Source organism: Felis catus, chromosome E2 (assembly GCF_018350175.1).
Source record: "Felis catus isolate Fca126 chromosome E2, F.catus_Fca126_mat1.0, whole genome shotgun sequence".
Lineage (NCBI taxonomy): Eukaryota > Metazoa > Chordata > Mammalia > Carnivora > Felidae > Felis > Felis catus.
This window is the reverse complement of record NC_058382.1, coordinates 3,226,205-3,248,198: the sequence shown is the minus strand read 5'-3', so window position 1 is coordinate 3,248,198 and position 21,994 is coordinate 3,226,205. Positions and strand designations below refer to the sequence as shown.

The window sequence follows — 21,994 nt, the reverse complement described above, 5'->3', positions numbered from 1 at the left end:
CAGGCATTCCTCCTGCGCTGACCCGAGTGACCCCACCCTCTGCAGAGCAAGGAGGTCCAGGAGCCTAACTGCGCTCTGCGGGCCACACCTGGGGTCGTGAGGCCACAGTGCAAGGACAGCTCGGGCTGCCCCTCCCCGAGTCCCAGAACTCAAGGTCTCAGTGGGAATCTTAAACTGTATTTATTTATTTATATTTGCAATATGAAATAGAAGCTGGGCACGAACACACGCACACTCACGCCAGCCTGGGGAGGGGGAGCTGGGACAAGGTCACTTGGCAGCTGGGCTGGACCCCAGACCCTCGGGCATGGGAAGGGGACCCCAGCCAGACCCCTGCCGACCCCCCGCCCCGGGGTCCATGGGAGGTGCGGAAGTCTCAGTGAGTGCATCAGGGCCCCACAGGAATGTCCCCGAAGAGACCCCCTCGGATGGGGACTGCCAGCTCCTACAGAGGCAGCAGGGCCGGGCAGGGGTCCTCTAGCCCCCAGCCCGGGTCAAAGTGCAGGGTCCAGGGCAAGGGTCTGGGCAAAGGCACGGCCCCCACTCGGGCCCTCCCCCGAGGCGGACCTGAGCCGAGTGTGGGTGTGGGCATCTGCACCGGAGGCTGGGGGCGTGGTGGTGGGGGGGCAATGTCTTCGGGATGGGATGAAGGTCCAACCCGCTGTCCCGCCCGCCTGGCCTCCTCCTGGCTCTCCACCCACCCACTCTCTCTATATAATATATAATATAGGTCTCTCTCTCTCTCCTTTCTCTCTACTCAACTCTGTATCTTTATTCTAGGAGACAAAACTCCATAATTTCTTTTCTCAGTGCAAATGGGGGTGGGTAGGGGCCTGTCTCCCTGGCACCAGGCTCCTGGGAGTCCAGAGGAGAGAACGTGGGGGCAGATGGGGGGGAGGGGGTGATGGGGCAACAGGGCCATCGTGGGACCCGCCCTGCCCCCACTTGGGCCGGGTCCACGTGGAGTATGGAGAATTCAGCCGCCACCACCAGGACCAGGCAGTTACCTGGGAACCAAGAGGGAGACCCAGGTGAGCAGCCCGCTGCCCCCACCCCCGCAGCCCCCCGCCTGCCCAGCCCCAGCCCAGCTGCTCCCCAGCCAGCCCTCACCACTCACTGGGAGCCCAGGGATGCTGGCCCTCCCGGGGCAGAGCCGCTGGACATCGGAGGTGGTGTAAGGGCCTGGGCACTGTCAGAGGAGACAGATGTAGGAAGGTCAGTGCCTCCCCCACGTGACCCCGGCTGCCCTGGGAGGCCGCACCACACTCACCTCTGGCTTTGGGGGAGCCCTGAGGGCTCTGGGCTCTTCTCCCCCTCTGTGGTCTGGGGGTGCTGGCAGGCCGCGGGGGCTGGGACGGAGGTAGCAGGGTCTCTGGTTGCACTGTGTGTAGAGGGCGGATCATCAGTGGGGCTCCCATCACCAATACCCTGTGGACCCTCCCACCCCTAAGAGGTGCACAGCCCAGGGTGGACCCTCCCATCAGAGACCCCTGGGAGCCACCAGGCAGGAGGAGATCCAGATAGCTCTGCACACCGCCTGCCTGCTTCTGGGAGCCTTCCCAGCCCTGGGGCCCTGGGCTCCAGGGTCCTCTGTGGCATCCACACGTGGGCGCAGGCACAGCAGTGGACCCCCAGTCGCCACGAGGCCCCGAGGCAGCAGTGCAGACCTGGGGGGTCCTCTGAGGGCCATTTGGAGCAACTCCAGGGCAGGACCAACCTAGGGGCCAGGCTCCACCTGTCTCCCAAGCCGCTCACCTGTTCAAGGAGCTGGGAGTGGAGCGTGTCCCTCTGAGGGTGGCCTGGAGGTCCCCGAAGCTGACCAAGGCCTGGCAGGGGGCTGTGCGGAGAGAGGCCAGGAGACCTGAGCTCAGCGAGGTCGGGCGTGGGCAAGGCCAGGGGACAACGGGATGGGCGGTGGGGCTGGGCAGGCGACGCTCACCCGAGGGCTCCGCTACTGTGCTGCCGTCTGTGGCTTCCTGAGGTGCTGAGGGGGACGCGGGGTCCTGAGACCTGGGGGGAGGGCAAGGTGGGGGGAGCAGCTCAAGGGCCAGCTGGAGTCAGCGCTCCAGCCCAGGGGCCCAGGGACTGGGTACCCGCTGCGGCCTTACCTGAGCTGCAGGGCGGAGAGGTCCCGGGGAGCGCCGAGGGGCCCCTGTGGGGCAAGGAGACCAGAGCTCGGCTCCTTCTCCCCAGAGTCTCGGGAGCCGGTCGGGGTGTCTGTAGGCACTGGGTCAAAGGTGGCTGGCCAGCTGGGGCCTGGGCAGGGGGAGGGAGGAGGGAGGGGTGAGCACGGCAGGCGGATACCCCACGTGCACCCCGGCATGCCCCACCCTGCGTGTCGTGTTCACCCACCTGGAGGCTGGGGGCCAGGGCCGGGGTGACAGGGGGGCCCGGTCCTCCCACCGGCTGCTCGGCTGTCACCGTCATCCTCGTCCTCCTCGTCGTCCTCATCCTCGCTGTCTGTGCTGCCTCCACTCCTGCCCGGAAACCAATGGTCAGCGGCTATGCTGAGACACAGCCAGGTGTCCTGACTACCCGGGGACGACAGAAGGGATGGACGAGTGGGGGCGGCAGGGAAGCCACAGCACAGGCAGGTCAGGGCCTTCTGGGGCCCATGGGGTGAGAAGATGCCAAAGCCCATCCTTAACGCGAACAGCCTCCCCGCCCCCACCCCTGACCTGACACTCTCCCTCCAACCACACACTCGGAGCGGCTGCTCCAAAACTGTGCTCTAAGTATCGACTGACACACGACCCCAGCCCAGGGGACAGCCCGACTGGCCTATGTGTCGCCAACTGGGGAATGGTTAAGAAAGGACATGGCTCCTAAGATGCCGAGTGCACCATGGTGTGAATGGTTACCGACTGGAAAGGGACCCATCTGCACGCAGCTGAGAGTAAACGCAGACGTTCAGCAAAGAGAGAGCAGAAGGGAGCTTCCAGAGTCAGGGGCGGGGGGGGGGGGGGCGGCGGCGGCAGCGCATCTCCTAAACCCACAAGGACCATCACACAAGGTGGAGGAAGCCCAGATGCTCCCCAAGGCCAGGAGCAAGACTGGGGCTGCTCTCCACTTCTGCTCAGGACCATACTGGAGGCCAAGGAGGCAAAACAACGAATTAAGAGGCATCCGGATCAGAAAAGAAGGAGTAAAGCTCTAACTGCAGATGACGTGACTGTGTTCAGACGACCCCAAGGAATCCGCTAAGACTGTTAGAGCGAGTGCCGCAGAACACGTCGACGTACAAAAATCCACTCTATTTCTGTACACTTGTGACAATCTCAAAATTCCACTTATGTAACATATGTAGGGATAAATTTAACACAGGAAGCATGAAACTTATACCCTACAAAACACCCAAATAGAAAAAAGACGTTCCGTGTTCAGGGACTGGAGGATGGGATGGGGCTTTCAGGGCACAACCTGAGCTGACCTACAGGTTCCAGACGGGCCCTCTCAACCCTGGCTGGCTTCAGTTGTTGAAATTAACAAGCTGATGCTAAAATCCACACCGAATCCCAAGGGACCCTGAATAGGCCACACAGTCTTGAAATACAACCACAAACTTGCAGTCCTCACGCTTCTTGATTTCAAAACTTAATACAACACAACAGTAATCAAAACAGGGATGGGGCACCCGGGTGACTCAGTCAGTTGAGGGTCTGACTCTTGATTTCAGCTCAGGTCATGATCTTACCGTCATGGGACTGAGCCCCACATCAGGCTCTGAGATGAGCATAAAGCCTGCTTAAGATTCTCTGTCCCCCTCTATCCCTCTCCTCTGCTCATATGTTCTCTCTTTCTCTCACTAAAATAACAAAAGAAATTAGGGGGTGGTGCCTGGGTGGCTCAGTCAGTTAAGCGTCCAACTTCAACTCAGGTCATGATCTCACGGTTCGTAGGTTCAAGCCCTGCATCCGGCTCTGTGCTGACACCTCAGAGCCTGGAGCCTACTTGGGATTCTGTGTCTCCCTCTCTCTCTGCCCCTCCCCTCCTCACACTCTGACTCTCTCTCTCAAAAATAAACAAGCATTAAAAAAATTTTTTTAATGAAAACAAAAAAATATTAAAGACAAGGAGGTCTTGGCATAAGGACCAATGGACCAAAGAGGCCAGTAATAAACCCACACATACAGTCAAATGATGTGTGACAAGGGCACCGGGTCCATTCAGTGGGGACAGGGCAGTCTCTTCGACAAGAGGTGCTGGGAAGACATTCACACAGAGAGAAGAGGAAGCTGGACCCCCACTTCACACCATACACACACAGCTCGCCACGGGATCAAAAACCTAACTGTGAGACTCTTGGAAGAGAACATGGGGTGAGTCATGACTGGGGTGTTCAAGGACACACACAAGTACACACCAGCCCGGCCAGTAACACAACAGCACAACCCAGCAGATGAGAAGTGAAACACAACCACAGCCATGGTGGGGAGGGGGGATGTGTGTGTGTGTGTGTGTGTGTGTGTGAAGACCTCACAAGTAGGAGGAGGAGGCAAAATCTATAGGGCAGGAAGTCAGGACAGCGCCACCTTCAGGGGGCACGGTGGCACAGGGATGGCTCCACTCCCTCATCATTAGCTGGGGCTGGCAAAGGGGCTGGCAAAGGGGTGTCTGTGGGGCCATGCACGAAAAAGTTAAAACTACACAGTGTAATCCTAAAGCCAAAAACCACAGGGACAAAGACCCTGAGCACCTGTTCACAAGGCACGAATCTGGGGTGTGCAGAGAGCTGGTCACAGCCTGTACGGGAGACACCATCACCGCCTCTCCTGTACTGGAGCGAAGGCATACCAATGCCACGTCGGTGGCTCTGTGGGGACACCCGAACAAGAGCGAACATGGGGAGAACAGAGCGGAGAGACAGATTCGCCTGCACCAAGCCATTCCTCAAGGACCCACCTCTCTCCGGCCACACACGAGCCACTGCCCTATTCTCTCTGTAGCTGACCTCAGCTTAGCTGGGTTTCTGGCATTCAAAACCGAAGTGCCCCACCTAATACACACCACGTTCTCACGCTTCTCATCCACATTAGCGGGCGAAAACCACATCTCAGGGGCCCGACCGCCCCGCGTGCCGGGCTCCCGCCTGTAGGAGGCGGAGAGGACTCACCGCACACCCGGGGGCTGGCCCAGACGGGCTCCCCTGGCCAGCTGGCGGCCCTGCCAGGCACCATCCTCCTCATCAGATTCCCCGGAGCCCTGGCCCTCCTCCTCGTCCTCGTCCTCGTCCTCCTCGTCATCAAACTGCTGGATTCGGTCCTTGTAGCAGATCTCCAGCAGGCTGGCATTGGGCTGCGGGGTGCAGGGTGGGAGGCTGGGGTGGGCGGCACTGTCTGCAGGACCCCCCACCCCCACCCCCGCACGGCCAGGGACAGGGGGTACTCACGTTCTCGTCGTCGGCGTTGAGGGAGAAGGTGATGTTGGCGGTCTTGTCGAATGGCGCGCTAGGAGGGAAGTACCACAGCAGTGAGGCAGTGGCCGCGTCAGGGCATCTCGAGGTGGAGCACAGAACGCCTCCATCTCCTATCTCAGCCCTCACACAGGGATGCCCGTTAAAGCGTAAAGATTACCATCGAGGTGAGCTCCTTACGCAGGCACATGCTTCCCTGGGGAGACAGTCTAGTGCCCACGGTGACTGGACCCAACACGGCACGGTCAGAAATGGAGACGCAACCGTGTGCCGACTCTGATGGACGGCACCTACTCTGTTCCCTATCCTGTCCCCGTGCTGCCCTGGGCCTCTGGTAGCTGGAGTAGCTGCACGCAATTTAAGCAGAGACCAAAGAAACAAAACCGAATGAGACCGTGGCCACGGGCCACAAGTGGGGGCTGTCGTCATCCCTCCTGTCTCTGAGGAGTGAGAGCCGGAGGTTCCCAGCGCCAGGCCACAGCACACACGGCCCGCATATCCAGCCCCAGCCAGAGCGGGGCGAGTCTGGGGCTGGGACTCACCTCACCCCACCCGCCTCTCACGCCTCTCACCCCGCTCAGCCTCTCACCCCGCTCACGAGGCCGACACCCAGCTCCCTCTGCTCAACTCCCTTTCTGAAAGCCCCACGAAACACTTCCAGCTCCAGGGAAGTGAGCGCACGTGCTTTCAATGCCAACACAAAGTGCTGCCGGAGCATCACTTAGTCTCCTCCCGCCAGTCTCCGCCTCGTGTCCTTCACCCACTTCTCTGGCGGCATCGGACATCTGTCCGTCCCCCGCGTTACGGATACTTCCCACGTTACCACGTGCCCCCCTCCCCCCAGGAAACACTGCCACGAAGATCTGTGGACAAATGGAGGTCAGTGATCGGAGCACTGTCCCAGCTCCTGACACCGAGCAGACATGCCCACGCGGTGTCCTCGCGACCTCTCCACCCAGACACGCGGAGCTGGTCCCGGTTGGGCAGTCCACTCTGGCAGCCTGAGCCCTGCCGGGCAACGTCTTCAGCTCCAACATCCTAAAAATACTCATCTACCTTCCACTCTAGAATGCTTCATGGCTTTCAAGGTTTCTTAAAGGAGTCTGTAGCCCCACTGGAAATGATGTGACGGTGGAGGCAACAGTTTCCATCAAGAGGACAGCTGGTAGTCCCCACACCGTCCTCCACCAGGGCGGGGTCTTCTCTCTAGGGTCCAGGGCTCAGAGACACAGGCAGAACCGCCAGGCCATCCACGCACCGGGCACTGAGCTGGGCAGGTAGCAGCGGACACAGAGCTCACGTCCACATAGGCGAGGCAGCCCAGTCGCCAGCCAGTGCCCATCACGCAGCAGTGATCCTGCTCCCACACCGGCCAACACGCACCTCAGTCTCCCCAGCTCTAACGGGGCTCCTGAGCCCTAAGCAGAGGAGGATGGTGGGCACATGATAGGACACCACCCAAGAAGCACCCAACACACTGCTAGCGATGAAGCAAACGCAGACAGGGACCTCAGCTCAGCTGCCCCCGACCCAGGGACATCCGTGGCCCCCCAGCCCCCACAAGTGACACTCAGCCACTGGCCCTCTGCTACCTTCCAACTGCTGCCACTAGAGTGCTCATGCAATTTACGTGACGTTAGAAAATCCTAATTTTCTTCTCTCGACTATAAAAGCAACAAATACCTGTGCTGGAAAGCTCGGAAAATAAAGAAGAAAGTTGGTGACAGCAACACCAAGTTAAAATATTATTACACCACAATTACAAAGAAGCACAACTAGCCACTGAAAGAACTTCTCCCGTCAGCCTGGGGCCTGTCAGCCTGGGGCCTGTGCAGGCGAGGGGATGTGGGGGCCACTCCGGCTTCGAGGACCCATCCCAGGAGCTCCACACGGCCCAGCTCAGGCCCAAGGCACAAGGCCTGTCCCCACCCACACCAGGGAAGATGGGAAAGATGGCAGGAGGAGCCACAGGGCAGGTGAGTGCTCACTTTCCGACCCACGGCCCTGTGCCCCCAACCTGTCAGGGAGGGCGCACTTACTTCACACTCTCTTCCTGCTCCCCAAACTCCTCGTCGTTGAAGCCAAAGTGGTCGATGAAGGCAGAGGTCATGCGCTGCATCTGGAAGTCCATGAAGGCCTGCGGAGGAGGGGTGGGGTGGTGGTCAGGGGCTGGGTGGGGCCCGGAGGAGCAGGCCAGCCCCCGTCCCCGCCCCGCAGCCCACCTGCTGCAGCACCGCCTCCTCCGGGAAGCTGAACTCCTTGAGCCGGTCGTCCTCATCGTCGCTGGAGGAGTGCAGGTGGTGGGTGCTCACCTGGGACGGGTGAGCCGGCAGGAGTGAGGACCAAGGTGGGCAGGGTGTGGGCGGATAAGGGTGAGGACCAGGGCGGGGAGGTATGGGCGAGTAGGGGCGAGGACCGGAGGGGTGTGCGCAGGGGAGAACCCCGATGGAGGGGAGAATCAGCCTCACCAGGTCCACTGTGTTCTTCCTGTTAGTTTCTGCCAGGGGTCCGGACACGAAGGCCTCCCACTGCTCCTGCTGCTCACTGGGCAGGTCTGCTCCGAGGGAAGGGGACAGGTCGTGAGGGGCCCCACGGCGTCCTCCCCTGCCCTCCAGAGCTGGGGTGTGCCCAGGCCCTCACCCTTCAGCAGCTGCCCCAGCTGCTCAGCGTTGGGCCCCTTCTCCGCGTTCTGCACCAGGGCGTTGGCCAGTCTTGTCAAGTGGCCCATGTAGCCCTTGCGAGGGCCCCCTGCAGACCTGGACAAGATCAGAGGCCGAAGCTGGACACTGGCCACACCTGCCCCTGCCCCGCCCTCCCCTGGGGGCAGGGGGCCCGGGGGATGCTCACTGCACGAGGTCGTTCTCCTCCCAGGAGGTCAGGATGCGCTCTACCAGGCGGCACTGCTGCAGCAGCTGGGACAGCAGGGTGGGTGTGGGGGCGGGGCCAGACTCCGCCCCTCCTCCCCTGCGTCCCTCCAGCCCCACCCCATGGAGGTGCTGCTGGACAGCTCCTCCCTGAGGCCCTGGGCTAGATCCAGGGAGGCCATCCCTCTGTTTCCCAGGACACCCGCTGCCCTGAGGGCACCACATCCTGCACCTACCTGCACATCACCCCCCATTTCTCGAAGACAGACCTAAGACAAGGCCGAGCCCCACCCCCAGCACGCACAGGCACCCAGCAGGCAGACCTGGGGCAGAGCCCACCTGAGGGGAGAGAAGGGGACCTGGGAGCCCAGCTCACATGTTTCACGACGGGGTTTGGAGCAGGTGTCTCGAGGCCACTGTCGGAAGGGGGCCCAGCGCTCAGCATGGCACTCACACACGACTCCACTTGAGCATGCAGGAAGTTGTTGAACACGTAGTGGAAGAAAAGGTCCTGGGTGGGGGAAGCACAGGCTGGCGCCGAGGCCCCCCACCTGCCCTCTGCCCCCAGCCCTGCCCAGGGGCCCCCGCCCAGTCCTGACCCCCTCAGCCCCCCACCCCCCTACCCTCCGCACCAGCATGGTGTTGGGCACATCCAGTGCCAGGAGCTCCTGGGTCAGGGCTGCATCGTTGGCGCTCAGGGCGCTGGCCAGCAGCTTGACCACGTGCAGCCGGGTGTTGCCCAGTGGTGGGGCCAGGCTGCCCCATGTAGTACGCAGCGGCTCCAGCTACAGGCAGAGGGGTGGCTCAGCGCTGCCCAGGATGTGGGGCCACCCTCCCTGCCACCCTCCCTCCCCAGCATCCCAGCCCACCTCGGGGGGCTCAAGCAGGAGCTGGTGGAAACGGCCAAGGCGTGGGCGCAGGGCGTGCAGGGCGCCTACACTGGACGTGGTGCTGTCCAGGGTCGCCTGGGCCAGGAGCTCCAGCTGCCCGTCCACACTGCTAAAGAAGTTGTTCACGGTCACAGACTCAGACCTGCGGCAGGGGACAGGACAGAGGACCTGTGTGCATGGATATGCACACGTGTGGCACTTCTGGGAGTGAAAAACTGCTTCCCTGGGAAGGGTCGGGCAAGGACCAGGGGCGGGTGCTCAGGGACTGTGCAGGACAGGCCCCACTGTCTCAGGCAACCACCTGCCTGAAGGGCCCTGGATTCAGACAGCTACCTCCAAGCCACAGGCGGTTTATTTGGCCTCAGATATGAGCAGAGGACTCTCTTCCCGGGACCCTAAGTGACCACCAAGAAGGGGCCAGCCCTTGTAGAGGCCATGTCCCCATGAGTTTCGCCTCTAGATGCAAAGGCAGGGCTCTGAGGGATGGCTCAGCCACCTAGGGGGGCTGGCCCCCCTCACCTTGGCCTTCTGGGCTCCAGCAGGGTCAGCAGCACCTGGATCCCGCTCACGATGACAGACTGGCTCTGCTCTCCCTCCAGCATGTTGCTTAGGAGCTGCTCGATCGTCTCCTGCCTGGGGCAGGGGACAGGGCGGGGTCAGGGTGCAGGGCTCTGGACAGTTTCCCTCCCTGGGCCTGGGAACTGCCCCGCAAACCCACTTCTCCAGGGTGGCCAACAGCTGATCAGGCTCTGGGCTGTCCTGGACCTGGATCATCTGCTCCCGGCTCAGGCGGATGATGTCGCACAGGGACTGGGACGCATTGGAATGTTGCTGGGGAGGCAAACAGAGAGCTGAGGACACCAGCCCAGCTGCTGGGCCCTTGTGAGCTGACCAGCTGGCCTGTAGGAACACAGACATGGGGAAACAAATGCCGAGGGAAGAAAATGAAGACACCAAATGCTGGGAGAGGACTGACGACGAAGAAATGGGAAACCCAGGAAAGCTTCCTGGAGAAGGTGACACCCCATCTGCTATAGCCAAAGGAGGGAACGACCAGATAGATGTCCAGAGTTTGGTGAGTGGATAAATACCAGTGATGTGTCTGCATGCCAGAACATTCCTCAGCCTCAGGAAGGAACGGAGCACTGACATGCCACAACACAGGTGAGCAAAGAGGCCAGTCATGAAAACCATGTATTTCGTGATTCCATTCGTACAGTGAGTCCAGGAAAAGGAAACCCAGAGACAGAAAGCAGACTGGTGGCTGCTGGGGGCTGGAGGACCGCAAGGCAATGGAGTGACAGCTAATGGGCACAGCATTTCCTTTCTGGGGTAATGAAAAAGTATTCTAAAACAATGTGGCACTAATCACACAATTTCGTGAACACACTAGAAACCACTGAATTGTGTTCTAAATAGGTGATCCACATGGCACGTAATCTGTATCTCAACAAAGCTGTTACAAAGAAAAGCCAAGAGAGAAACATGAACACAACTCTTGAGTGTAACCTACTGAGCAGCTGCCAGGGCCCACCTGTGCAGACCCCAGACCCACCCGGGCCACGGGCCGCTCACTCTTCAGAGCCCCTGTGCCACAAGGCCTGCACAGCCCTCACCCTACAGGGACGGATACTGGCTAGATGCTCAGGGCTAACTCCCCACACCTGTGGGCATCGGCTCTGTAAGCCAGCAGCTCCGGAAGATACGGCGAGGCCCCGTGAGCTGCAGTGAGGATGCGGAAATTCTGTATGGATTCCCTGAAGCACAAGTAGGGTCTATCTGCCAGGTCACAGTCAGCAGAGGAGGGGGCGGGGAAGGGACCCCGGGGGCGGGGGGGGAGGCTGGCAGTGAGGGGGCCTAGAGCCCGAGGCCCCTCGCCAGGCTGCGACCCATCAGATGCTGGGCAAGGTCCTGGTTCACCAGACCCCGTCCGTGTCGGTCCAGCTCCTCTTACTCTCAGCAAGAGACTCAAGGGCATGCACACACCAGGTTCTAAAGCTTCCCTTCTTCACCAGTTCACCTCTTAGGAAGGGAGGAGGGGGCAAAGCAGGTGTGAAGAGCAGATCTGAGGGAAGAGGCCGGGCCACAGGTAGGAACAGCAGGCGAGTAGGGGACACTCACATTGTCATCCTTTGACGGGTGGATCTGATCAATGAGCCGTTGCACGATCTTCTCCTCATTGAGCCACTGGGGGTGAGAAGGAGGGGCGCTCGGCTCACCGGCCCGCCCACCTCCGGCAGGCCCCACCCCCTCCCGGCAGGCCCCGCCCCCACACTCACGTTGACCACGTCCTGCCTCAGCTGCGGCCGCTCCACGCAGGTGAGGAGACGCAGCAGGAGGTCCATGATGGCCGAGGTGCCGATGTGCTGCAGCAGCAGGTCCACGAAGTCGTCCTTCTTCCGCAGGAAGGACACGAGCTGGGGGCCAGAGGGGCAGGGCTCGTCAGGCTCGTCACTCGGCCCGACCCAGCAGGGCCCGCGCACCTGCCCGCCTGCCCACCGCCCTGGCCCTGGTGCAGCAGTACCTGGTCTGTCTTGCGGTTGATAAGGATGCCCATGACCTTGCTGAAGAAGCTGGCGAGCAGTGGGTTGAGGCTGCCGCTGCTCTGCAGGAAGCCGTAGAGCCGGTTCAGGAGGGACTCGTCGGCACCCAGCGCGTCGTTGATCTGGGGCACGTCTGAGGTCAGGATCTCGCAGGCCACGCTCGGGTACCTGGGGTGGTTCACGTCCAAAAAGGGTGGCAAATGTCAGGGAAGCTGGCAGGGCCATCCTTGCCTTCCCATGCCCTCCTGTCAGAACCCACTCGTGGCTCCCCACTGCCCCCAAGGCTACAGTCAACCTGAGCTTGGACCCGAACCCCACCGCCCTTCTCCCAGGCCCACCCCCAGGTGACCTCTGACATCCGCCTTCACCCCTGCTTCCCGGCCCCCCGCCTGCACGGGGCCCAAGTAGGGCAGTGGCCGGGACGGACGGGGTGGGGCTCACTTGTAGCGTAGCCGCTCCTCCCCGCTGGCGGGCGGCTCCTGGGTGACCCAGGCCACCATGGCCTGCAGGTGCGGCGGCTGCAGCAAGAAGTCCAGCAGCTTGCGGTTGACGACCTTGCACTCCTGCAGCACGTCCTCTTCATCCAGTAGCTCGGGCAGGCTTAGGTCCTCCCGCTCCAGCAGCGCGTCGAGGTGTGAGCTCGTGTGCAGGTCAAACTTCCAAAACATGGCGCCCTGGGGGCGGGGCCTGTCACACACCTGCCTCTGCTGGCTCTGCCCCGCCACGCCCCACTCCCTCCACCTCAGCCACCTATTGCTGGATGACCATGGCAGCCTGACAGGGCCACCCTCTAGTTCAGAGGGTAGTGCACACCTGAGGCCAATGGCCCTGACCAGCCCTCCGCCCCCAGTCGCGGGTGAAGTCTGGGGGGCGGGGGGGGGGGGGAGGGGGGCTGGGGGTGCACACACGTGGCCTGCAAAGAAGAGCCCTGAGGCTGTGCAGAGCCCCTGCGATCCTGTCCCCGTCCAGGGCCTGTGTCCACGGTCCCAAATCTGGGCAGGGACCCTGAGAGTACGGGTGGGAGCAGGGCTCATCCTGGAGCCTCTGGCATCAGACTCGCTTCAATCTGTATTTGAACAAATTCAAATGCCCCATGGTCGCCAGCATGGGGCTGCTGGCCAGCCCAGCAAATCACCATGCCACGTGCAGGGCGTGGGGCGGCGGCAGAGGGAAGTCTGAGATGTCTCCAGGCTGTGGCTGTTGCCTGGATTCTACATACACACACACAAACACACCCAACCCCCCCCCCCCCCCCCACCCAGGGCCCGGGACAAGGAAGAGGAAAAGCGGGGGAGGGGGCCCTCCCAGAAGAGCCGCTGACTGGGGCCCAAAGGAACCAGGACAGGGTAACTGACTCAGTGGGGAGGAGAACAAGGCTGCGTCCCACTCCCCGACCAGGAGCACTTCACCGGGAGCACTCCCTGGGTGCCTGGGGGTCTGAGCCCACTATGCACGTGGACTCAACCAGGCCTCTACGAAGGCCTACGGCTCCCAGTCCAGACCTCCTGCTAGGCCTGCCCTGCACTTGCCACCAAGCTCCCAGGCCACTAGTCCCCCACACAGAGCACCAATGGCCCCCTCTGAGGACACGTCGCCACCCCGCTGCAAGACAGGCAACTCATGCCCAGGAAGGTTGGGGGCTCCCCAGCACCACACAGGTGCTGACCAGAGCTCACATTCGTCACCTGCCTGTGAAGACCACCTAAAGCAGAGGCCACCGAGGATGGACTGCGAGGCCCTCCCTCACCTTCTCTGCCCCACACCACCCACCATGGAATGGAGCCCAGGCCCAGAGCACAAAGTGGCTCTGACTCCCTCAGGAAGCAGCCAGGACTCAAAGCCAGGGCAGAGCGGCACACGCATGTCCCTTCGAGACACCGCCCCCCCCCCCCCCCCCCCGCACATAGCCCTCCCTCCCAGCCTCTGCGGGAGACTACTCACCTCCAAGCGTCCTCCCCACCCGCCGTGCCCAGGAACAAGTGGCTCTAAATTTGCAATGATCCCAGATCTGGGGCCCTGGCGATTCCTCGGCCCTGGCTCAGGATGGCGGCAGGTGGAGTGGAGTAGACACCACCATACAAGACGGCAGCAGGCACCAGGTCCCTGCCAGGGTGGCGGGGGGCCCTCCCACAGGCCCAGAGGTCCCGTCCCACAGCACACAGGGACTCTCCCGTTAGCCTTCCACCCTCCACTCCACGCTGGCCACTTTTCTAAAACACAAACTTGAGTGCCTGGTGTTCGCTCACGGCCAGAAGCCCAAAAGGGCTCCCTGGGTCTCGCCATTTGAGACCCCAGGGGCCCCTGCCAGCCTTCCAGCCCGCTCGGGCCAAGCCCAGCCTCCCCTTGGACCTCCACTCCCACAGCACTGGCACACACCGGCTCTCTCACACCTACACGGCGCCTCCCTAAGGAAGCTACAGCCTGGCTCCTCACAGGTCATCCTGCAGCTGCCATTTAGGGGTGTGCCTCCCCCAGCCTGCGGCCGGCCCTCCTGAAGAGGTCCCTGCAGGACATCACGGCCCCAGCACCATGCTGGACATCTAGGCCTCCCGGCATCACAGGAATGGAGGGGGCCCCTTCCCTAACATGCCAGACTGATGTCCCACATCAGCTGTATACTGACAGCTTTCAGGACCGCCTGGCCTTTATCTCTCCCTACTCTCAGGACTGCCCCCCAAGAAGGTATGGATGGCCCCATTTTACAGGCGAGGATGCTGAGGTGCACAAAGGCGACTGTCCACCCAAGCTCCCGGAAGGTAAAGTCTCCGGGCGGGGGGCCTTGTCCTGTTCACTTACAGAGGAACGGGCAGGCTCAGGCCCAAGTTTGGGCAGGGCCAGCTCGGCCTGGCTCTGCCATCCTCACCCAGACTCTGACGGCCGGCCCCTTCCCGGTCCTCGGGGGCTTGGCGGGACACCCAGCTCCAAGTCTAGCGCTTACTCAGGAGACACCTCTGAATTCAGGGAGGCACAGCCTGCACACCTGCCCATCACTCAGCCACTGGGGGCGCTTCTCTAACCTGCAGAACCCTCACCCCGACCAGGCCCCGTCACGTCTCTCCATTCTGTTCCACAGGCATCCAGGACCGTCTTGCTAAGATGGAACCTGACCACGTCCTGTCTGCTCAGGAGCCTGAGAGCTTCCCTCCGCTCTCAGACACATCGAAATTTTGCCCCGGCTGCAGGCCTGTGTGAGCTGGCTCCTCCAGCCGCCCTCACACCGCGTTCCTCACCCGCACTGGACACACCGGCTTTTCTGTGTGCAGAGCACACTTGGCCTGGGATCTTCTTAGCAACTCTGCTCTTGCTGCCTCGCCGGCCTGGGATGTCCCAGTAACCGGCTCCTTCTCATCCTTGGGGTCTCCTGCCAAGCCTCTACCCCCCGAGAGGGTGGAAGCAGTGCTCTGGCACCCCCTCCATCCACCAGCCCTGGAATGTGCACCCCGGTCCGCACAACAGTGTGCTGTCACACGGTGCACGTGCCCTGGTGCCCTGACCAGATGACGGGCAGCACAGGCAGAGCCTTCCTCGTTAGGCTGCTGTGAGCGCCCAAGGGCAGCACCCTGCACAGCACCTGGTACGCGATTCGATTATGTTCAAAATAGCAGCAGAAAGATACCCCCGTCTGCAACCCCCCACGTGTCATAAGGCCCCTGCCCTCTCTGAGGCAGCAGGTGACATATCTGCCAGGGCATCGCTCCTCCCATGTCCCTCCCCCCCCCCCCCCCCCCCCCCCCCCGTTAAACCACAGTCACAGGTGGGGGTGGGGAGGGGAGGAGGGCTGAGCCAGTGCTGAGTGTGCACCCCCGGGCCGTGTGACGGGGAAAACATTGAACATCACCCCCCACACTCTAAACTACTCAGCGACTCTCCTTTGCATGCAGGCAATTCCCCCATTTGCTGAGATCCTAGACCTTCTCAAGAAACCCTTCTACGCTTGATGGACGTCCTCTCTCTTTGGGTAACAAGTCTGTGACAGGCCTTGTGCTAAAGGCCAGAAAACTAAGGGCTGGCACAGGTGACTCACCAGCCCCAAGGCACTGAGCTGGGCAAACCTGGGGCCAGGACCCCCTTGAGGGGCAGCCACCACCCAGGCTGTGAGAGGCAAGGAGCTCAATGTGGCAAGCACACCACCTCCTTCTCCACTGGAGACTCACGTGAGGGGGAGACCAGAGAGTTCAAAAGACCCCCTAAGTCCAGGGAATGAAGCCAGTCACCAAGGACTGCGTGTTGTAGGACGCCACTTAACGTGAAACATCCACAAGAAGCAAACCCATAGACAGAAAGCAGATTAGTGGCTTTCAGGAGCTGGGGGAGACTGGGCATGGGGGTGGGAGCACCTGTTAATGGATATGAGATTTCCTTTTGGGAAAAGCATATCTAAAAAAAAAAACCCCAAAAGTTCTAAAATTGAATGTACACAATTTTGTCCGTTACACCTCAATGAAAAAAACCTACTACGGTGATGTCTACACAACTCTGAATATACTAGAAACCACTGACTTGTGCACTTTAAATAAATGAACCACATGACGTATAAATTGTATCTCAACGAAAACCACTACCAAAAACAAAACCAAAGTTGCTCAAGCCTGTGGTGACAGGGCCGGGGCCAGGCCTCACTCTGTGTCCAAGTCACCCAGAGCTAACCAGACGCCAGCTGCCAGAAAAGCGAAGCACAGAAAGCATGCACAGGTTCCCCCTTCCACACCCCCAACATCCCTGAGCTAAGCAGGACCCCCCACAGCTGAGGGGCAGGGCGGGGATGGGGCCCAGACAACATCCCCTGAAAACCTACACACCAGCATGGCCACCTGGGCTCCACGTCAAGACAAGAGAGTGAATATTCCCATTTGACAGACATGGGGACAGGGGCCCACAGGGACAGAGCTGTGGCCACCAAGAGGCAGAACCAGGACTCAGACAGCCCCCCATCCTGTCTACTGGCGGAAATTGTCAAAGCTGAGACCCGCCCACTTCCAAAGCACCTAGTTAGAGGGCACGGGATCAGGGCATCATCCCCAACCTCTCCCATGGGTTGGTTGTGGACAGCAGCTAGGGTTTCCTTCCCCAAGCTGCTTTCCAGAGAGCCGGTGTAAGGTGGGGAGGGGCGGGCGGGGGAAGTGGGGAGAGGTGGGGAGGGATGGGCAGGGGAGGGCCCGCCCACCCTAAGACAGGAGGGTGCCGGGTGGTATGGGGAATGAACTCCAGGGGCCTCAGAACCCAGGTGGCCCCTTAAACTCTCAGAACCTAAGGTCGTTCCTCCAAAAATCAGAGAGGCTGCAAGGATCACACGCAAGCGAGTGGCGGCTGGGTGCCTACAAGCATCACGTCTCAAGCTCCACACAGAACAGAGATGGAGATACAGGAGAACAGGAACACACACACACACACACACACACACACACACACACACACACACACACTCAATTCACTCCAACCTCAAGTCCTGATGGCCAACCCCATCTTCCCACTTAACAGAACTTGCTGGAAGCCCTGGGAATTGGATGGGCCAGGGTGGGGGGGGGGGGTTCCATTCTCACTCTAATGGGGTGAGCCTGGGCCAGGCACCTGGTATCCTGGAGCCTCATCTCCTCATCTGTGAAATGCTCAGGCAGGTGGTCCTGACACGGCAGTGCTTGGCAGCTGGTAGCCCCTTCCTGTAGGTCCCTGACCCCGCCGAAGCCCAGACACTCCCAGCGGGACGGAAGGAGCTGGACAGTAACCCAGGGGTGATAGCTTCAAAACCAGAAAGCCCAGAGACAGACTCTCCGCACACCTGCTTGAGCGACCCAGGTCATTCAAATACTCTGGCAGGCGCCTCACACCCCACCACCCCCACCCTGTGCAACTCTTAGCAAACTTCAAGAAAACGGAAGTGACTACCACTGGTTTTTAGCAACCGTTTGAAAACCATGACTGGCTGCAAACGGAAGAAGGGGAAACTGTAAATGAGAAAGGAAGCCATTAAAAAAGAAAACCACCTCTCTCTCTGCCAGCTTGGCACCATCGCGGCAGGTCTCTTGCTCTGCTGTGTTGTTCTTAGGCCTGTGACAGCAGCTGCCTTCCCAGGAGCCTTCCCACCCCGCCCCTGCCCTGCCCAGGCTCAGACAGGGCCTGACTGCAAGGCCCAGAGCGCCGGCCCCACTGCACCGCCGATCTGCCTCCACCACCTCTGTCGGTGCCAGGGAGCCCGGGCCCGATCCTCTACCTTCCACCCCTTCCTCGCCTGCCCTGGCCATGAAGCCCCTGCAAGCAAGCGCGTCTGGGGTGGCCACCTGAGTGGCCCAGGGGCTCAGGGGAGGGTCTAGCGCTGGCAGAGGCCGTCTCTGGCCTGCAGGCGCCGCCACCCTCAGCCATCACAGGGCCACAGGCTGCTGAGATGAGACACGAGCCCTAGCAGGGGAGAGAACCCATGACTGAAAGGCTGGCCTCAGCCCCTTGAGCGCTCAGCAGGTCCAAGGGCTATGAGACCATCTCCCTCAAGTCTCCCCAACTGTCAGCTCTCTGCCAAGTCTGGAAAGGGGGTAGGGGACTTCGATTCCGAGGATAGGACAACAGTAATGGCGACCCCACGACCTCTGAGTAGGATGCAGAACCCAGCACAGACCTAGCAAGGTAGGCAGCAGGATGCCCATTTGGGACAAGGGGCCACTGAAGCCAGGGAAGGAGGGACCTGGCCACAGCCACAGAGGACAATAAGCTGGGACAATAAGCTGGGACTTTCCCATGGCTTGGGAAAGCCTGGGAGGGGTCCCCAGTTAGGGGGACACCCCAGACCACATTCTCCCAGGGGAGGTGGCCACTTGGGTCCAACCCCGGGAGATGGAATAATTAGGAATTAGAAGATTGCAGGCCCCTGGCCAACGACTAAGGAGGGACCTGAAAGCTCACATTCGGGACTGTCACTTGGATCAGTTATGGGTTCAAAGGAAAAAAGGAAAACGGCTATCAGATTTTGAAATAGCCCTTGGAACACGAAGTGGAGCAGAGTCAGTGTTCCAGGGAGATCCAAAGTCAGAACAGCCTGGGTTCCAATCCTGCCTCTCCAAATATAATCCCTGTGGCCTTGGACTCCATCTCCTCCCTCGGGAGACACCTCACGGTTACCATAAGATCACACCTCCCACGGGAAGATCTATAAAGCGGGTGTTCAAAGAGAAAACCATGCTTGGCCTGGAAAGGAGGGCGTGTCCCCACCCCCCACGTGCTGAGCCTGCCCTAGAGAGCTGGTGAGCCAGGGGCGCCCGGAAGGCCTCTCGTTTTCACCAAAGCTCCCTGGCCTCTCTCACCTCATCTCTTGCTGCAACCCGCATGGTGCTCAACACTCCCGCCACACCTGGCTGCTCGTGGGCACCCTTGCCTCTGCCCTGGCTGGCTGCTCCCTCTGCCTTCCCTCCAGCTCTTTGGGCCTGACTAGCTCCTCCTGGGTCCTTCAGGCTTCAGCACAGACACCACTTCCTCCAAGAAGCCTCCCCTGACTTCGTTAGGGGCCTGCTCCACACTTCCACAGCTTCCGTGGTCACCCTGTGACAGCATCCGAGCGCTCTGTGACAGGATCTGCCTGTTCAGTCACCTGCCTCCCTCTGCAAGATGCCAACTTACCGGGACTTAGCATAAGGCCAGGCCCACAGCTAGAAATACTTATTTAAAAAAAACACCTCAAGTCCAGAGGGGGAGCGTGACCTGTTGAAGGCACTTCCCATAGACCCTGAAAAAGTGCTGGTGATCGGGGTAGGCAGGAAGCAGAGGGCTCTCCTCTGATGCAGAGAAACTGTAGATGAACCAACAAAAATCCCTGAAAATACTAAAATAAATCAAAATACACAACTCAGAACACACAGCCACTCACGAGTACCAACAGGGCAGATAAGGCAAAACTGTACACGACACCCAAGCTAGAGAGCAGGGTTTCTGCGCCGCAGCACTGCTGGTATCTGGGGCTGGAAAATACTCTGTGGCGGGGGCTGTCCCGTGCACTGTACAACGTCCAGCAGCATCCCTGGCCTCCACCCACCAGTAGCACCTTCCTCATAACAATCGGCACCTCCTGCCATTGCCAAATGTCCCCTGGAGGACACAAGCGCCCCAAGTTGAGAGCCACCGCAACACGTAATCCCAAACCTAGTAATAACACTCCTAAAAGCTACTGATCCTGGAGCACTTCCTGTGCCTTGCGTGAGGGTCCAGGCTTCCCGAAACGGCCCACTGAATCCCCACTGAATCCCCACTGAATCCCCAGAGCCGCCGAGTGAGAAGAACACTGACATCAGCACCATTTTACACACCACTGAAGTTTCTTTACCACTCCGAACCCGCTACCACACCTAACGCATCTTCCTTTCCAGAAACATCTTGCCTCTGGGGCCAGAGTGAACGGTAACGTCTGTGGCCTCAGCCCAGGCTCAGGTGTGTAAAAGAGCGAGCAAGAAAGACCCTAACCAGATCACATTCGAGGGGCTGGACAGGCAGCGGCACCAAGGCCCTCCACCCGCCCGCTCCCCACACTTCTGCAGACCACTCCCCGGTTCCCACCTTCACAGGCTTGCACGTGCTGCTCCTTCCACCCGGAAGGCCCTTCTTCCCACTCTCCATCTGTCAACCCCCTACTCGTCCCTCCCAGACAGAGAACGCCACGGCCACCGAGCCAGGCTCCCGAGCCCCTCCTCTGCGGCCTGCAGGCCCTGAGCCACCTCCATCACAACACCCCTAATTGTGACTGTCCGGCAGGGCCTTTGTCTCCCCAGGGCAGGGCCTGGCGCTGGTCCCTGCCTCTGCCGCCTGCCTTCAGCAGGCCTGGCTGGCTCCGCAGGCTGCTTCCAGAGCCCTCCTCACACGCTAAGCCGGGCAGGGAGCAGGGAGAGCCTTGCTGCTCTAGTGGGCCTGAGCGCGGGGCAGGGGTACGGGCAGGGTCAGAGGCGGGGAGTCTAAGGACAGGAAGGGGGTGTTCCAGGGAAAGGGGCTGAGGAGGAAAAGATGGAGATGTCCCAGGAGAGTGGGGCTGAGTCCGAGGAGGGGAAGTTGGAAGCGAGTGGGGGAATCGGAGGGAAACCGAGGAGGTGAGCTGGCCGGCGGGAGGCCGAGAGGAGAGACTAGGGAACTTGGCCGGGGGAGGGACGAGGGTCCGAGACCTGGGGGGCTGAGAGACCCTCGGGGAACCCGGGGGCCCGCTCACCTGCGCGGGGGGGCGGCGGTTCCTCGCACTCGGGGCTCATCGGGGCGCCCCCCCCGCCCCGCCGCCGGCGGCTCCGGCCCCGCCTCAGGGGCCCGGTATGAGGGGGCGGGGGGCGGCGGCGGCGGGGGCTCGCGCTAGCGCCTTCGGGCCTAGGGGGCTCCCCGCGCGCCGAGCTCCAGAGTCCGGGGGTCAGCGCCGGCCGGGAGCGGACGGAGGCGGGCGTCCGGGGCTCGCCGGCGACCGGGGCCGCGGAGAGGTCGGTGCGGCCGCGAGGCCGGCGAAGGCCCTCAGCGGGGAAGTGGTCCCGGCTGGCCCGGCCCGGCGGCGCGCGGGAAAGCAAAGGCCGGTCAGAGAAGACGTTGTCCTCCGCAGTCCGAACAGGCCGCAGGGCTGAGCAGCGGCCGACGGAAGCCGAGGCCCACTTCCTTCGGCGCCCCCTTCCTCAAACGGACCGCGTCTTCGGACTCTGCAGTCGGCTCGGGGCCTCCGACGCCCGGCTCCGTCCGCCACTATCCCACAATCCCCTAGCGCAGGGGCACGCAGGAAGCCCCGCCCACCCGCCGCCGTCCGGGTGCGCGGGGCCGCGCGCCCGGGCCCGGGTAGTGCGTTTGCGCGCGGGGCACAATCACGCCCCTCCGGCCCAGCCAGAACATGGCTGCGGATGCGCTTGCGTTGGTTTGGGCCAACGGTCTCTCCCTGAATAAACCCAGATAACCCAACGCGCAGGCGCCACCGCACGCGGGTAGCGTTTGTCTACGACTCCGTTCCAAAGTCCAGAGCAAATCCTGCTCCAGGATTTCTCTTCCCACTCGCTCCTTTTGGAAATCCATTCCGTCTCCTCCAATTATTTCCTGCTTTCGCTCCAGGGTCCAGGTCCTGGGTAATCCGCACCCGGTTTTCTCTCCAACCAGGGCCCCGCGCGCGCGTCTGCCTCGCGCGGCTCTCGACGCCTTCTCTGTGCGTAAAGCTGACTTAGGTCTCGCCTTAGGTTTTTGCCTAGGCCTTGTCTTTACTGTTGCCTCCGTTTCCCCAATTTGTTACAGGCCCTTGCTCATGTTACAGGCCCACTGTAAGGATCAGACGAGTGCGTGCGTGTACGGACTCCTTTCATT

General features: G+C 61.1%; 1 protein-coding gene across 6 annotated transcripts; it reads right to left on the bottom strand.

The window, feature by feature from the left end:
- Positions 1 to 161: 161 nt before the first annotated feature.
- Positions 162 to 21,414, bottom strand: PPP6R1 (protein phosphatase 6 regulatory subunit 1). 6 transcript variants are annotated; one of them, XM_045046412.1, is made up of 24 exons: positions 20,883 to 21,414; positions 12,152 to 12,384; positions 11,692 to 11,878; positions 11,447 to 11,584; positions 11,289 to 11,354; positions 9,886 to 9,998; positions 9,687 to 9,800; positions 9,147 to 9,309; positions 8,910 to 9,062; positions 8,654 to 8,788; positions 8,261 to 8,325; positions 8,054 to 8,169; positions 7,882 to 7,967; positions 7,636 to 7,725; positions 7,453 to 7,550; positions 5,390 to 5,447; positions 5,114 to 5,295; positions 2,353 to 2,477; positions 2,109 to 2,256; positions 1,940 to 2,010; positions 1,756 to 1,837; positions 1,271 to 1,381; positions 1,118 to 1,189; positions 162 to 1,007 (listed from the first exon to the last, which is right to left on the bottom strand). In XM_045046412.1, exons 2-24 carry the CDS (start codon positions 12,376 to 12,378, stop codon positions 1,004 to 1,006), a joined length of 2,604 nt encoding a protein of 867 aa, XP_044902347.1. In that variant the 5' UTR covers positions 12,379 to 12,384; positions 20,883 to 21,414; the 3' UTR covers positions 162 to 1,003. The 6 variants fall into 6 exon arrangements, with proteins under 6 accessions (XP_044902347.1, XP_044902345.1, XP_044902343.1 ...); XM_045046410.1 differs by lacking the exon at positions 20,883 to 21,414 and adding an exon at positions 20,243 to 20,864; XM_045046408.1 differs by lacking the exon at positions 20,883 to 21,414 and adding an exon at positions 12,619 to 12,904 and having other exon boundaries at positions 1,111 to 1,189.
- Between the last annotated feature and the right edge of the window lie 580 nt (positions 21,415 to 21,994).

Excerpts from the sequence above, each read along its gene's own strand:
- PPP6R1 (XM_045046408.1), bottom strand. The coding sequence starts at position 12,744 with ATGAGCCCTGCTCCCACCCGTACTCTCAGGGTCCCTGCCCAGATTTGG. Across the intron at positions 8,326-8,653 it reads CAAACCCCGTCGTGAAACAT|CTGCTGCAGCAGTGCCGCCT; the intron begins GTGAGCTGGGCT and ends CTGCTGTCCCAG. Across the intron at positions 5,448-7,452 it reads GAGCAGGAAGAGAGTGTGAA|CGCGCCATTCGACAAGACCG; the intron begins GTAAGTGCGCCC and ends CTTCCCTCCTAG.